Genomic DNA, 14399 nt, shown 5'->3' with positions numbered 1-14399 from the left:
TGCTTAATTTTACATTATATTCCATTGTGCTCATGCATGGAGGGTCTGACATTGTTGTTCTTGTTAAAGGGCTGCTGCATAATTTGTTACCATCTGTGTAGCTGTGGCAATAGACTACTATAAAGCATTGGGGATGACAGATGTAAGTTTATAGTTCACGTGAGTTTCTATTAAGCAATAAAGCCACAAACTGAAAATCACTAAAAATCAAAGGCAGAGCAGGCTTGTGTTTTGGATCTACCCACTGGAAACAAAGTGTTTAGGTAAGGCTCAGCTGGGCTATCACAGCCCAGGGAGGCACCATGGACTAGTGTGTTATGCTCTGTTGGAGGAGAAACTCTCTATCTGGAGTCTTTTCACTGATGTTTGAGCTACCTGAATAGCCTTGTTTATGTTGTGTGACCTATATGTGGAACATGGTCGGTTACCACAGCTCAGTGAAGGCACAGTAACTCCGTAAACCTGCCAATTCAAATCTGTATCTCAGTCCTTAATCAGAAAATAAAAGAAAAATTTGTATAAACTGAGTGACACAGAGTTGAAACAGTTTGACCTACAGGAGAAAGCCTCCATCCTCTCCCATCCTGTCCCAGTCTTTAGTCTGCAGCAGCAAGCTCTTTTTTCAAAAGATGCAATAGTCCTGCCCAGCAGGTGTGGTACCATCATCTTCTGAGAAAGAGCTCCAACCCAGCAGAGTTGGTTGGGTATTGCCAGAGGTTCCTTGGTGTCTGAGAATTGCCCTGCAAAGCAGTGTTCTGTGTGAAGTCATTCCCCAGAAATGGGTCCAGTGAGGACCCATTGGCTTTTGGGACATTAGAGGCAAGATTTCTTGGAGCAGACAATGAGGAGAGCACAAAAATACCCAACAGAAAAGCCACAAAAGATACTTTATCTCTAGGGTTTTTGCCTACCTTTGGGCCTGCCTGGATCAATCTCTATGGCTCACCCAGGAACCACAGCCTCATTGATGACCACCAGGAGCTTAATGAAGGTTTTGGAGAAGGGGTCTCCTTCAGAGGACGTCTCTTCCTTGAGATTGCTGTGGAGATACTTTCAGGAGGAGCGCGTGAGTCAAAGTTTTCAAGCATTATCAAGGATATAAAATTGTCATCTAAAGATAAAGCACTCAAAGGAAAAGACAAAACTGACAAAGCAGGAGAGGACCGAAAGTCAGCTTCTCCTTCAGACAAGATGAACTCAACTGAAGTAGAAGTTGAGCCATTTGATGTACCTTTAGAGGTCAGTATGATATGAAGAGATTGGTTGTCATGTGTCTCTCAACCTCCAAGCATGACACTGGTGTGTGTATTTGGGGTCAGGCCATATAATACTGCTTTTTGTACTCCCTACAGTTTCTCCATGCTTTCACAGTCCTGGGACCTCCTCACAATAACACAGCAAAAATGGAGCATTAATGTGTATCTGTAACTCAAAAACCTCTCAAGTAGGATTTGGTTCATAAAATTTAGTCTCCTATCATATAATTCCTTTTGCACTAGCTGCATCCACATGTTCCTACTAGAAACTTATCTGACATAGTATCTGCTAATGGACAGAGAACCAGTGAGGACAGCTGGGAATTACAAAGCCTGACTTCCTGCATTCATTCAAGAAAATCCAGAGTTATCAATCAAAGTCAAGAGAGAATCTTTGACATAAAATCTGTGCAAATGCAGAGAGACAGAAACATTCTAGCCTGATTTAGTCTCTTCCTTTACTACTGCATTGCCAATGTGGTGCTAGTGTTAGGCTGATAATCCCTTTAGATGAAGAGCTGAAAATCATGTGCTCAGTTTCAACCAGTGTTAACTGATGTTGTTTTCCTAATTCCACCTGTTGTACAGGATTACATCATGGGAAAACCTGCACTATGGTGCTTTGAGAAGGTTGGGCAGTTGTGGCAGGGTGTGTGGGCTTTGGAGCTGAGCCAATGTTTGAGCTTTAATTCTCAGCTCCACCATGTCACTCTCTGGGAGCAGCAGCAATTGCTGCATATGCAAGCTCATTTATTTTTACCCAATAAATAGGAAAAAAATATTCTCATGACCAATTTTCCTCCCAATTCACTATATCTACTACAAATACCTGACAGGAGATTGTGGTGAGAGGGATGGGGGGTTGGCCTCATCTCCTAGTGAACTAGCAAAAGGACAAGGGGAAATGGCCCATGAGTTGTGCCAGGGGAGGTTTAGTTTGGATGTCAGGAAAAATGTGTTCACTGACAGAGTGGTTAAGCTTTGGAACAGGTTCCCCAGGGAAGAGGTGGAGTCACCATTACAGGAAATGTTCAAAAAATGAGTAGATGTGGTGTTTTGTGGCATAGTTTAGTGGGCACATTCAGTCAAATTTGGACTTAATGATCTCGGAGGTCTTTTCCAGCCTCGATGATTCTGTGATTCTATGTCATTGATCAAAACTCTGTCTTTTGTAGTGGGAGTTCCAGCTCACTTCTTAAGATATTTGTGTCCTTTATTAGCTCTGATTCTTGGTGTTTCCACTCCATCTCTACAAGTAACTAGGAGAGGAGCAATTGTTCTTTGGTCTTGAGGCCTAGCCTTGAGAAGTGCACTTCCTTGACCTTGGCATTTCTGGCCTGAGGGCTGGCTGGGGTGGGTCAAGGAGTGTGTGAGCATTCATAATTGCTAGCCAGTTGGGTGAACTTGTGCTCTGCTGTTATTTTATTTACTCATATAGTTGTAAATTACCTCTGTCTCTCAGTTCTTCTCTGAAGACTAAAAGAGATGACATTCAAGACCCTTATTTTCATATAAATTTTCCTTTATATGCAAGAAATCCATTATTATGAGTAGCTCAGACACTATGGTCTTGGGCCTGGCTAAATACCCCAGGTAGAGAAATAAACCCTGCTGTAACACCCACCAACAAAAATTAATAGTAATAATAAGAATTCATTTCCAGCTGCTGTTTCTCAGTTTCCAATAGAGAACACATAAAAGGCAATAGCATGATACAGTGATGCTTGATATTCTTTTAGTTTTGACATTAAGCAATACTTTGTGCTCCAGTAGACAGTAATTGTATTACCACTCTTTGAAAGGAAAAGCAGGAACTGGAGACATCACCAATAATGCGAAAAATGTCTCATAGAGCCCCTGAGACAACAGAGGCAAATTATCCATCCCCACAGCACAACTTTATTGACCTATTCTGACAGCAAGAAGATATTGAAATTTGTTTTCTTTATAATGGGAGATAGATGCATGTGTCATAGTCTCTGAGCCTTGGCTTTATTAGGGTTTCATGTTGGACAAGTAAAAAGCTAAAGTTACTCTGGAGCTGCAATCTGAGCTGCTGACTTTGATATATGATGCTGCTAATCCTTTCACTGAAGACCTATGATATTTTGCTGTGTATAGCACAGGTTTTTCAAAATGAAAAGTTCATGGGCTGTGTCAAAAACTGTTCCTGCTTTGCAGAAGTCAGGGAAACAAATATTCATGTAGAGCTGATGTTTTATTCATTGCCTCGCTCACATTGCAGAAGAATTAGGGCTGACCTTGCCTAATGGGCCTCAGTTTGCAGGTGTTGTGAAATGAGAAGGGTTTGGACAGGAAGAGCACAGCAGTTGGGGTGTACATTTGGGGAGAACTCAAACCATGAAGTATATCTCCTTTGAACTTAGTCTTGGCTTGGGGTTAAAAACTTTTTTTGTTAATGACCCAAGAGTATCAGAAATGTTAGCTGGCCCTCCCTGACTGAGAGTCCATGCCAGGAACAAGCAGATGCTGAGTTTCCAATAGGTGTAAACAGAGCACAGCAGAGCATTAAAATTCAACAAACAACCACTGTACTTCTCCTTTATGCTGTAAAAAATAGTAGAAGATAAAATAAATGCCAACATTTTCCTCCTTCTTCCAATAGATCTATGAAGAAAAATTTGAAGAATTCCTTCTCTTTGGGACATTTTTTGAAGCCACAATGATTGATAGGAAGTTTGGGGACAGGCCAATAACCTTTGAAGTTTCTGTTGGTGAGTGTGTTAAAGCCTTATCCAAAGGAGAGAGGCAGCCTCAGGAGCAAGGGGATGATAGGTGTTACTGACTGATATGTCTCAGGGCTCAGGAATCAGCTTCAGAGTAGAGCTTACATTTGAGTTAACCCTGATTATCATTTCTCTGGATAAAAGTCAAGCTGAACATACTGATGTCTATCTGTCTTACTCCCCAAATGCCCTGTCTTAATGCAAATCCTCTCCCCCAGTAGGTATAGCAACTTAGCCAGTATTAGCCCTTTTAATCACTTGGGTTATCAAACTCAGATAACTGACTTCAGGCACAGTTCATTCTGTGATGTCCATTTTGATCAGTTCCTGGCTGTGAGGGAGCCCTTTGTGGGGGATGATCCCCATCCATTGTCTTGTCAGTGAGTTACCTGTGGGTCTGTGAGTGTGGCAGGGGGTGAGCTACAGCCAAGACTCAAGTTGCAGGCACCACCTCGTTCTAACATCCTCCTGGTAAGTCCTTTCCTCTTTCAGGGGAAAGCAGGAATGTGCTCCATGAGCTCCTCATTGTGGAGCAAAATTATCCCTTGAAGCCGACAAAGGGGAAATGAAGACATTTTCATGAATATTTTCAAAGCAGAAGAACTTTCTCTTAAGAGTGGAGCTTGAATTGGTCTCATTTCCCTTGCAGGGATTTGACTCTCTCCATACCAGACCCACCAAGGGTCCTGGTGCACAGTGGCACTTCCAGTCTTTGTGCTCATGTCCATGACTGTGCTCAGCTATAGGGCTATGTGTGCAGGGAGAGATGCTGTGAAAAACAGGGGAATCAATGAGTGATACTGATTCCTTCTGAAACTTAGCAGGAAGCTGAGCTGAGAATGACAAGAAACTAATTTAAATAGTTGGGCAAGGAATTATAGTGATTCTTGGCAGAATTAATACTAAAGATGAATCTGACCCTGAATTCTGGACCTGAACATCTCTTAGCCATCTGTGTAGCTGAAATTTGGACCCCAACTTGGCCAGTTGTCATTATTTACATGAAAGGCTGAACCAAAAACCAGATGAGGATGTCATATGGGGTGATTCAGCACATTCTTTTCCTGCAGGGAATGCTTTCTGTCTGTCTCTTTTAAAATCTGTAATTATCAGTTTGATGGATGCACCTCTTTCCCAGAGCTGATAATTGCCCTTTAAGGCAAAATCCTTTTAGGGAAGATGATTGTATCATTAGCAGAGTTGTCTGGCATTAGGCATGAGGCCTCAAAGCATTGTTATTACTAACTCTGCAACCCTAATGTGCAAAATTTACTTGTCTGAAAAAGAGTTTATCACTTCTGAGATCAAACTTTGAAATGATGCTCCATATGTGATGAAGAAGACATTTTCTACATTAATCAATCCCATATCAGGGCTCCTGAGTATAGAAATATCAACAGCAGTGTTGTTTTGGTTTCTGTATTTCTTTACCAAAAGCTGAAGGTCCTGGGGGCCAGCAATCAGAGAATCACATCACAAGCAATGTGATATGCTACGTGTATGTCACATGGGACAGGCAAGGAAGCACTGCTCTAGAACCTGACATTCCAGAGACAAACATAGCCTGTCACAACCTTTATAAACTGTGGTGTGGTTAAAACAGCTGAAAGAACGGGAGGGGACAAAGATTTTCCACAGCTATGACTGGCCATTTTCTTTTTTTAAAACCTCATTCATGTTTACCACCTCCTGTAACCCTGGGTCTCTAGGTAACTTTGGAAGTACTACTGATGGAGTGTCAGCAGGAGCTGGAGGGAAAAAGAAGACCCATAATGGAGAAGCAGAAGAAAGCCTTCTGCATGAGGGGGAAGATGACATTTCTCAGGACCTTGGAATACCCCTGGTATCTACCACACCCCCTGAGAAGCCCCTGATCACAGGTGGGAACAGGTGAGGATCTGTGTTTCAAAACCTCATCATGTAGGACTCTAGTTCTTGTTTCATTATCATGTGGGACTCATGGATGACCCCAGGCAGCATTAAAAAGTTTGCATGAAATGGAGGGTTTCAGGTCCTCAATTACATCTTTCACAACAGTAAATTTTCTTGTCTTCACTGAAGTGAACAGGCTCTGAGCTATTTTATCTACATCTAATCTTGGCCTCACGGCTCTTGAATCCTTTCTGAAAGTGTTGTGTGTTACACCAGCTGTACATTGGAAAGCCACAGCAAAATGCAACTTCTTCAGTGCCATCCCTAGTTTAGGGTCCCACACTGTGATCACAAGTAACACCCAGCCAGTGTCCAGCTCCAGAAGCACAATGTCACAGGTGAAATATTGAAATCTGGTCAAGGCAATGTCATCTTCCCAGAACACTTTCTAGAGCTAATAATTATAGATACAGACTTAAATAGCAAGTAGTATCAGAGGCAGGAGGAAATAGGCTTTGAGAAAAGAAATGGAGCAATGGATGAAAACATGCAGAACAGATCTTCTAAATAACCCTGTTTATAAGCAGAATTGTAAAGGTTTAATTCATTTGAAAGGTGCCAATAAAAAGAAATACTTTCTTTGTTGCCTTGGTAGGTAGAATCCCCAGTATTGGTGACTGCCAAGACTAGATGGCACTTCTTCCTTTAGAATGCCAAGCAGCCTACAGATATAAGGACCAGGAGGAAAATATTGACCTGGATCTGTTTGGTTTCTGGATGTCTCTAAATTTAAAAAGCACTTTCATTCTTTTCTGCAATCAATGGCTCACTTAGATGAAATAGTAGTTAGTGAAAGAAAACAAGAATAAAAATATCATGATAAAAAATTCTGGTTTTGCAGCAAGTAAAAAAAGAGAGGAGAAAAGCACTTTCTATCAGTGCTTGATAGAACTGCAAATTTGGGTACATGCAGAAGGTTATTATCTTCCCTGAGAGAAGCTAGGATTTTTTAGTTTTCCCTTAACAAGAATTTAGATTTAAAGAACCATTGTAACAGAATGAATCACTCTTCAAATCATCTATTTTCTTCTTGACTTGCTCCAGTATTAATAAAGTTTTCTCTCATTAAAGATCCCTTTTCCTCAAATTTATGTAGAATGCTGCATCTTTTATTCCCTCCTGTGGTATTTAAAACAGTTTGGTCAGCCACAGATCAGTTAATGAGTTTTTCAGTCTTCTCACAATGATGTCTTGGTGGTCTCACCACTGGATATTTTTAGTATTAATAAGCACTTAATAGGATATCCAGTACTTTAGATAAACTGCATTTTAGATTCATAAAAGAACAATGGAAAACAAAAAGAAGAGTATATTTTGGAGATTAAAACCACTAACTAATTAAAGGAACAGGCAGAGCAATAAGACTTCTAGAGCAGACACCATGAAACTCCCAGGAGTTTTCCACATTTATGTCAAAACTTAAACTAAGGATAAGCTAAAACTGAAAAAGAAATTCCTCAAAATTGTAATAATGAGAATAATAGACATGAATTTTCAGTTTTCCATGTGAATTTTTTCACAGCTATATACTCTTCTTAGTAAATCCAATGAAATATTCCTAAGCTCTGTGAATTTCAGGTTAAGAAGTTCAGGCCCTGAGAGATGATTGAATTGATTTTCTCTTTTCTGAAAGCACCAGAAGCAATGACACCCAAGGCCTGTGTAGCTCTGCTGTGCACAAAATTCAATGGGTTGAACCCTGTTGTAGGTTATTGAGGGGAAAGTAAGTGGAAAATTCTATTTTGATATCACATAGGACAGTAAAATGACATCATAGGGAAGACATTTATCTTTTTAAATGGAAAAAAATCACACATAAACCTCTTTGGGATGCGAGGAAGTTTGGAGTCATTGATATGACAATCAAGAACAAAAAGTGATTTGGTTTCCATGGTCTTGGCTTGGTGATCCAACATGTGGCCAGTTCTATATGAAATCACAGAGACTATCTGAGGCCATTAGAGCCATGGCCAGAGGAACATGAAGTGGTTTGCAAATGTTCATACACATTTAAAAGGTCTCCACTGTCCCACCATTGGTATATGGAAAATGAGGAGACCTCTAAATCCAGCATGGCTGAGCAAAGAAGTTTCATAAGGCTCTAGTATTTATATAAAGGTGGACAATGTGCTTATCAGGTACATGGGTGTGGCATGGTACCTATGCAGATCTAATCAAAATATCAGCTTTGTGGCAGGTCTCAGAGACTGGTTTTTCAGTTCAAGTCGCTCCTGCAGCTGAACACACAAAGAAAGCAGAGATACAAGAGTCAATATGACACCTTGGACTTAAGGTCAAAAGTGTGAGAAGAGAGAGCAGTGGATGCACTTTATCGCTGAGTTATTATGAATTTGGTATTACTTTTACTAAGCAGGCCTTGCAGATCAGTTTCTGACAGGGAATGTCAGTCTCCACAAACTCTGAAAAAGAGCATCTTGTGAAAGGAATGTGGTGTTGAGACTGCCATGGCTCTTCCACTGTGCAGTGTGTGGAACCATTGCTTTTGAGGATGTGATCAGATATTAATCTTTGCTCCTTTTCCCCTTGCAGTTTCCCACCATTAATTTCAAAGCTTCCCTGCATGCTTTTTTGTTTGGCTTTTCTCCCACCCTGGAAAGCACTGAAATGAGATCCATTGACTTAAAATTGTTTCTCCTCAAGGATCTCACTGGTAGCATAAAATTATATTTGCATTTGCCCTTCCCAGGATTTACTTGTTAGCACGTGAGAACACGTCCTGTTGTGCCTACAGTTTCTATGCTGTGAGAGCACCAAACAACTTTTCTTTGCTCTGCATTCCCTTGACCTGCTCTGTCACCTTCATGATCTGCTCCCCACCTTGTTTCCACAGGAACTACCAGTACCTGCCATATGATGAGAGGAAGCCCTGTATCTGTGTAAAGAGCTACTGGGGCAGCCAGACCTTTCGGCTGTACTCTTCCAACACTCTTGAGAAAATGGCAGATCACCTGGTAAGTGACAGCCGTCCTCCCAGGCTCTGTATTCAGCCAAGTATAGCAGTGAGAGGCCACACTTCCCAAATCAGACCTCCAAAATTTCCCCCAGCTGCATTTCTTGTTGTTCATTTTGTAAGAAAGCAGTTGATATAAACCCTTTCCTTTTCATTTCCCCCAAATTGCTTTGAACTATTAGAGATGCTCAAGTGTTCCTGACCACAACAATTATTTTTGGCCTTAGGTCTGCTTTCTTTCCTTAGCAAAGTTTTATTCTTTGAAAAACATTCAAATAATTAAATTATGAGATACAGAGTAATTTTTTTCTCCTACGGCTCTTTCTCTAATGTCTTCTTGCCTTATATTTATACTGGGCACTCCTTAAAGGACAATATTTGCTCTTAGTTTTCCTAAAACACTGACAGAGAGAGAATGGCATATCATCTCATGGGCAGTCACTTTGATGTCCCAGTCACTGTGCTTTCCCATAATGATGGTTTTATTCTACCTTTGTTTAAAGTTGACTATCAACAGTCTCAAGAAAGTAGGTTTTGTTGTTTGGTTTTTGGGTTTTTTTTAAGTGACTCCTAATGTTGAATATTTTAATGTGGGGCTCCCAGATTAAGAGTCTGATTCATCCCTCATTTATCCAGACATATATCTCATGAAGAACAACACTGAAGTCATACTTATGCAAGGTTGTATCAGGAGAAGACAATGACTTATAACCAAACATTTTAAACTCAGGTATCTGAAACATTTGAATATACAAATGTGGGGTGATAATGTTTGTCAGTGCACCCCAACACCCACAGTCCTTGTTGAAAATCCAGATATTTATTTTAGCTTTTAAGAACAGACTCCATTCCTCATGGAAAACAGTAGGTTTTGTGATGGACCTTACATATGGATTCAAGTGGCCATTGAATTTTAAGATGTTAAGTCCAGCAACTTCCTAAAGTTAAGCAGCAGGATTAGAAACAGAAGCAAGAAGAACTATTTTTTTTTTCCTACCTAGCGGATAATGTTTCCAAATTATTGATCTTCCTCAAAGAACTAAGAACAAAAAGTTGCTCCAAGCAGTAATAGCTTGGACAAGTAATTGGAAAGACTGGGAAAAGGTCAAAATATATCATGCTGCTGGAGTCTTTATCTGTGCACTTCAAGTATAGTGATATATCAAATATTCTTTCTGTCAGGCCGCAAAATCACCTCCCTCATTTTTGCTAGTCATAAATGGCACTGTAACACCAATAGAATGACAAAGTGCCCTCCTGTGCATAATGGCTTTCTCATGTGTTTTTCATAGGAAGAATCATTAGAGCAAGTAAAGGACTTGCTCAAGGTTTCAGAGACTGCAGCTGAGGAGAAAATGAAGAAGACCCTAAATGGTTTTATTAATCAAAGCAGGTAATAACCTTTACTAGATGCACACAGAAAATTAAATTTAATGTTGGCTACAAATTCAAAGCTAGACAATGAAACTGATGATAATTTTAAAAAAGTACAGTAAACTCACTGAGTTATATATTTTATTTATTTTGCTGTAAAAGCAAAGACCCTCTCAAATTGCAGTTTCTATTTAGACAGAGAAAATATTTATTGTTATTTTCCATATTCAGTATTGACAACAGATGACTGCCAATCATTGTCATATTATTTTGGCTTTCAGAACTCTAAGAATACATTGTATAGGTGATAAGTAGGATTTAATAAAGTGTGTGATAGATACACTGAAAAAAATAAAAACCAACCACAGCTGATATAAAAACAAAGGATGCCATATATTGGTATAGATCCAGTGGACTCTGTATCAAATTACACAATTGGGCTCAAAAGAGATCTAAGCCCTTATTTCTAGATACTATTAATCCATTTCTGGGAAGTGTGGTGCAGAGGTTTTGGACTTTTTTCCTTTAATCTTATAGGTACATAACATTTTAGAGATTTTCCGCACCTTTGTCTTCTGGTTCATGTGCTGCAGCAGACACAGAACATTCCAATGTATTTTAGCACATTAGTATTCTCACATTAAAAAAACCAACAGATTTAAAAACCCTGTTATTCCTGTGTCCTAGGGCGTTTATGGTCATTGCTGAAAAGAAGCCCAAAGGGTTGAACTGCACTGCTTTGGACAAAAAGAGGCTCATGCTGTTCAAGCAAGAGCTGGTATGTGCTGATCTTTTCCTATAAGCATTGATGCAATGATGATTACTAAATGCACACTGTTTGGAGTTTTTTTCCTTATTTTCTATTTGATTGCACCATATGGGAATGCTTTGTAATACATATGAATATAGTATCCATGAGCATTTATTTTAATAAATCCCACTGTGCTTAATAAAGAGTCATCAGATACACTAAAATGAAGATGTTGTTTTTAAATACCAATAAGGCATTATAATAATGAGATTATTTTTCCTGTCCATGCATCTTAAAATGGAATGATGCTGAGTTGAGTGGAAAAGCACTAAATTTACAAATTTACTACTGTGGTGGTACTGAACTTCAAGACTAGTAAAGTCAGGCCTTTGTAAGGACCTTAGGAGGAGGACCTTACTGGACCTAGTAATCTCCTCCAGGGAACCAGTGAGAAGAAACCAAACTGGGTGGAGGTCATCTGAATATTTATTACCTTTTTTACTGTTTGTTACTTTTACTGTTACCTTTGTAGCACAAAAGATTGTGCCTTCTGTCTGGATCAAGGCCCAGTAATTCCAGGTGACAATCACATGTTTTTTTGGGACTTCCATACATGCAGCATAGGCAAAGACAAAAGGGGGGACATTCAGTTTTTATATTGTCCAGCTCCAAAGAGTTGATCTGTTTCTGTTGTGACAAAGAAACATTGAACAAAGTGTCTCCCATCTTCTCTTTTCTACTTGAATCAAAGACTGTTTCTCTTCCACTTCAGACTACTTGATAACAGATGAAAAGTATATATTGTCTTTCCTCACTGCAGGAAGCAATGTCCAGTGATGCCAAGGGAATCATTCAACAGCAGAAAAAGAAGATGTCAGTGGATGAAATGATTCGTGAGACTCAGAGCTTTATAGATAAAATTCGATTCTTGGTTGATGAGGTAATCCACACAAAATTCAGAAATATTTGACTTTCATAATCCCATGTGAATAATAACTTCTGGCTTGGTTATCCAAAGGGTTCTCCTTCAGATATCTCGACCTTTTTCTCTTTTGCATTAAATGGAGCTGTTATCAAACCAGGGTAGGAAATATTGGGCTGTGTGGTATGGAGAGGATGCACCACAGATACATATTTTTTAATAAGGTCATTCCATACCTGGTGGCTTAAAGAAGCCAGCTTTCTGATATGAAATGTCACCACCTGCATGGACACCTGTATGGATTTGGACTGATATGAGCTTGGGATGCCTATATCATTTAGCCTGAGAATAACAGAAAAATTGATATATTGGTTTGGGCCAAAATCCAGCCACTGGAGAGCTGTGCCTCTGAGAGCTGCCTGTACTAGCAAACCAACGAGGGCCATGGCTATTCCCTAGCACAGAGAGTAAGTGGCACAGTGGCATGGTTTGCATCCTACACACAAATTCTCTTCCTTCCTAAAACAGAGTGACCCTGTTTACAGTTCCTTCAGGGAACAGCCCCTTGGCTGGTCTTTTTTTCAAACCACACTGAAGGTTTGTTTGGGGAACATTATCTGGGACAGGGCAAGGCAGTCTCACTGAGCATTGTCACAAGCAGAAAAGATGAGCATATGCCAGTGTTTGAGCTTGGTCCTGGTCCTTTTTGGTTTGCTGATATAGATGAAATTGGTGGCATTTCCATGGTAGTTACTTCCATGGTCTGTGGTTATTTGCTGGGACAGAGCCATACTCAGATTCTTAATTTTAGTTTCTCCTTAAATTACTTATGAAGTAATTCTGAATCACTCCATAAAGCTCTTTACCTTCAGCTGTAATTAGAAATAGAGGTATGGACTGCAGAGCATGAAGTGACAGCCTTGTTTAACTCAGAGGCATATCTGCCACTCCACAGGAGCCATGAGGGCATCAGCTCTTACTCTTAGTAATAGTGTTTCAACAAAAATACGATGGTGGTGGCTCGTAGAAAGAATTCAGTTTTAGTTCAATATGCCTCATTTAACAGCCGCAGAATACAGTGCCTGATGTTTTCATCTGGATGATCAGCAACAACAAAAGAGTTGCATATGCAAGAGTCCCAGCAAAAAGCATACTCTACTCCCCAGCAAAAGAGCAGAGAGGCAAGGACTGTGGGAAGATTAAAACTCATTTCCTGAAAGTAAGTCTGTGGCACACTGCAAACACAGGTAATGCCTGGGGAGCATTTGGTATTCAGATTTCTTCCAGAGATAGTATTTTACAGATTAATCTTTGTAATGTAAAAATATGTACAGATTTGTATCCACCATTTATTAATATTTGCTTCTTACATTTATGCTTGTAATTTTTTAATCACTCTATCATTGCCAGGTTTTGATGTATGAGTAATTAATTTCCTCACTACTTGTTACGGCAAGTATAAAACATTGTTCATCAATGGCTGTATACATAAACAAATAGAAAAGGTACAGCCTCTTTGCTGACAAAAACATCCAAATGCAGCACACAAAAGCTTGTGAGGAGACTGGTGAGAGAGCAGCACTCAGCAACTCAGTGAGGAAACCTAGGTATTCAGGGTAATACAGGAATTATTTATACTTTCTATTTAAAACATGCTGAACTTTGCAGATCATATGTCCAAAGTACTGTTTTGGGATTTTTCATGATAAAGGAAAGCCCTAGTGGGTATAAGCCTACAAAGGCAGTGTGACCAGTAGTACCTACAGTGGAATATTGTGCAATGTAATTGTTACTGTGACCGTCAGGAAAAACCCAAATACTCCAGACAACAGTAACTTCATATAATGAATTTTTAGTGGCTTTTCACCTTGGACTTCTGGGAATACTCCCATAAAGTAGAGCTAAAGAGCAGATAAAAACATCAAAGATCCAGAGATACTTGCCATAGGTACTTGCTAAGCACAGTACTATTTGCCTGCATGAAATAAAATATTCTGCAATTAACTATCCAGCCCCTTCAGTATCAAGAATTACCTTAGGAACAGACAATACTAAACTCTGAACTTAGCAGATCTAAATGAAGTGGGAAGGAAGAAAAAGGTCAAGACTAGAACATTCTGTTTTCTGACCTGCCCAATGGCACAATATTTTTAGTAATACATGGGACTAACTACTGGATACCAGCAAAACTACATGAAGTGGAAAGTGGGCTGAAGTCTGGGCAAAGCAGGGGATAAAATAGCACATATATGTGTGCATCTGTAAGATAATCTGTACAAACCTGCGCATGTTAGGCAGTATGCAGTTTACATAGGCTGTTAGTTGAGCAAACTACTAATTCCTTCACTAAGAATCCAGAAGTTTCTTGTGCTAAATGAGTTTCAGGGCTACTCACTGTGAAGAAATGCAATTTTTCAGTGTATCAGCTAGAGAATGCTTTATTAGA

General features: G+C 39.7%; 1 protein-coding gene across 1 annotated transcript in view; it reads left to right on the top strand.

The window, feature by feature from the left end:
- The window catches only part of FER1L6 (fer-1 like family member 6), a 63540-nt gene that overhangs the window by 17689 nt on the left and 31452 nt on the right, over nt 1-14399 (top strand). Inside the window, exons 11-18 of the mRNA XM_041474221.1 lie at nt 899-1239; nt 3883-3991; nt 5713-5893; nt 8787-8907; nt 10199-10299; nt 10968-11058; nt 11852-11971; nt 13020-13172. Of these exons, the coding sequence (XP_041330155.1) occupies nt 899-1239; nt 3883-3991; nt 5713-5893; nt 8787-8907; nt 10199-10299; nt 10968-11058; nt 11852-11971; nt 13020-13172 (1217 nt within the window). The remainder of the gene's footprint in view (nt 1-898; nt 1240-3882; nt 3992-5712; nt 5894-8786; nt 8908-10198; nt 10300-10967; nt 11059-11851; nt 11972-13019; nt 13173-14399) is intronic.

The sequence above is a fragment of the Pyrgilauda ruficollis genome, unplaced genomic scaffold (assembly GCF_017590135.1).
Source record: "Pyrgilauda ruficollis isolate IOZ18807 unplaced genomic scaffold, ASM1759013v1 scaffold317, whole genome shotgun sequence".
Lineage (NCBI taxonomy): Eukaryota > Metazoa > Chordata > Aves > Passeriformes > Passeridae > Pyrgilauda > Pyrgilauda ruficollis.
The sequence above is the reverse complement of the archived record's forward strand: the minus strand, read 5'-3'. Positions and strand labels throughout refer to the sequence as shown.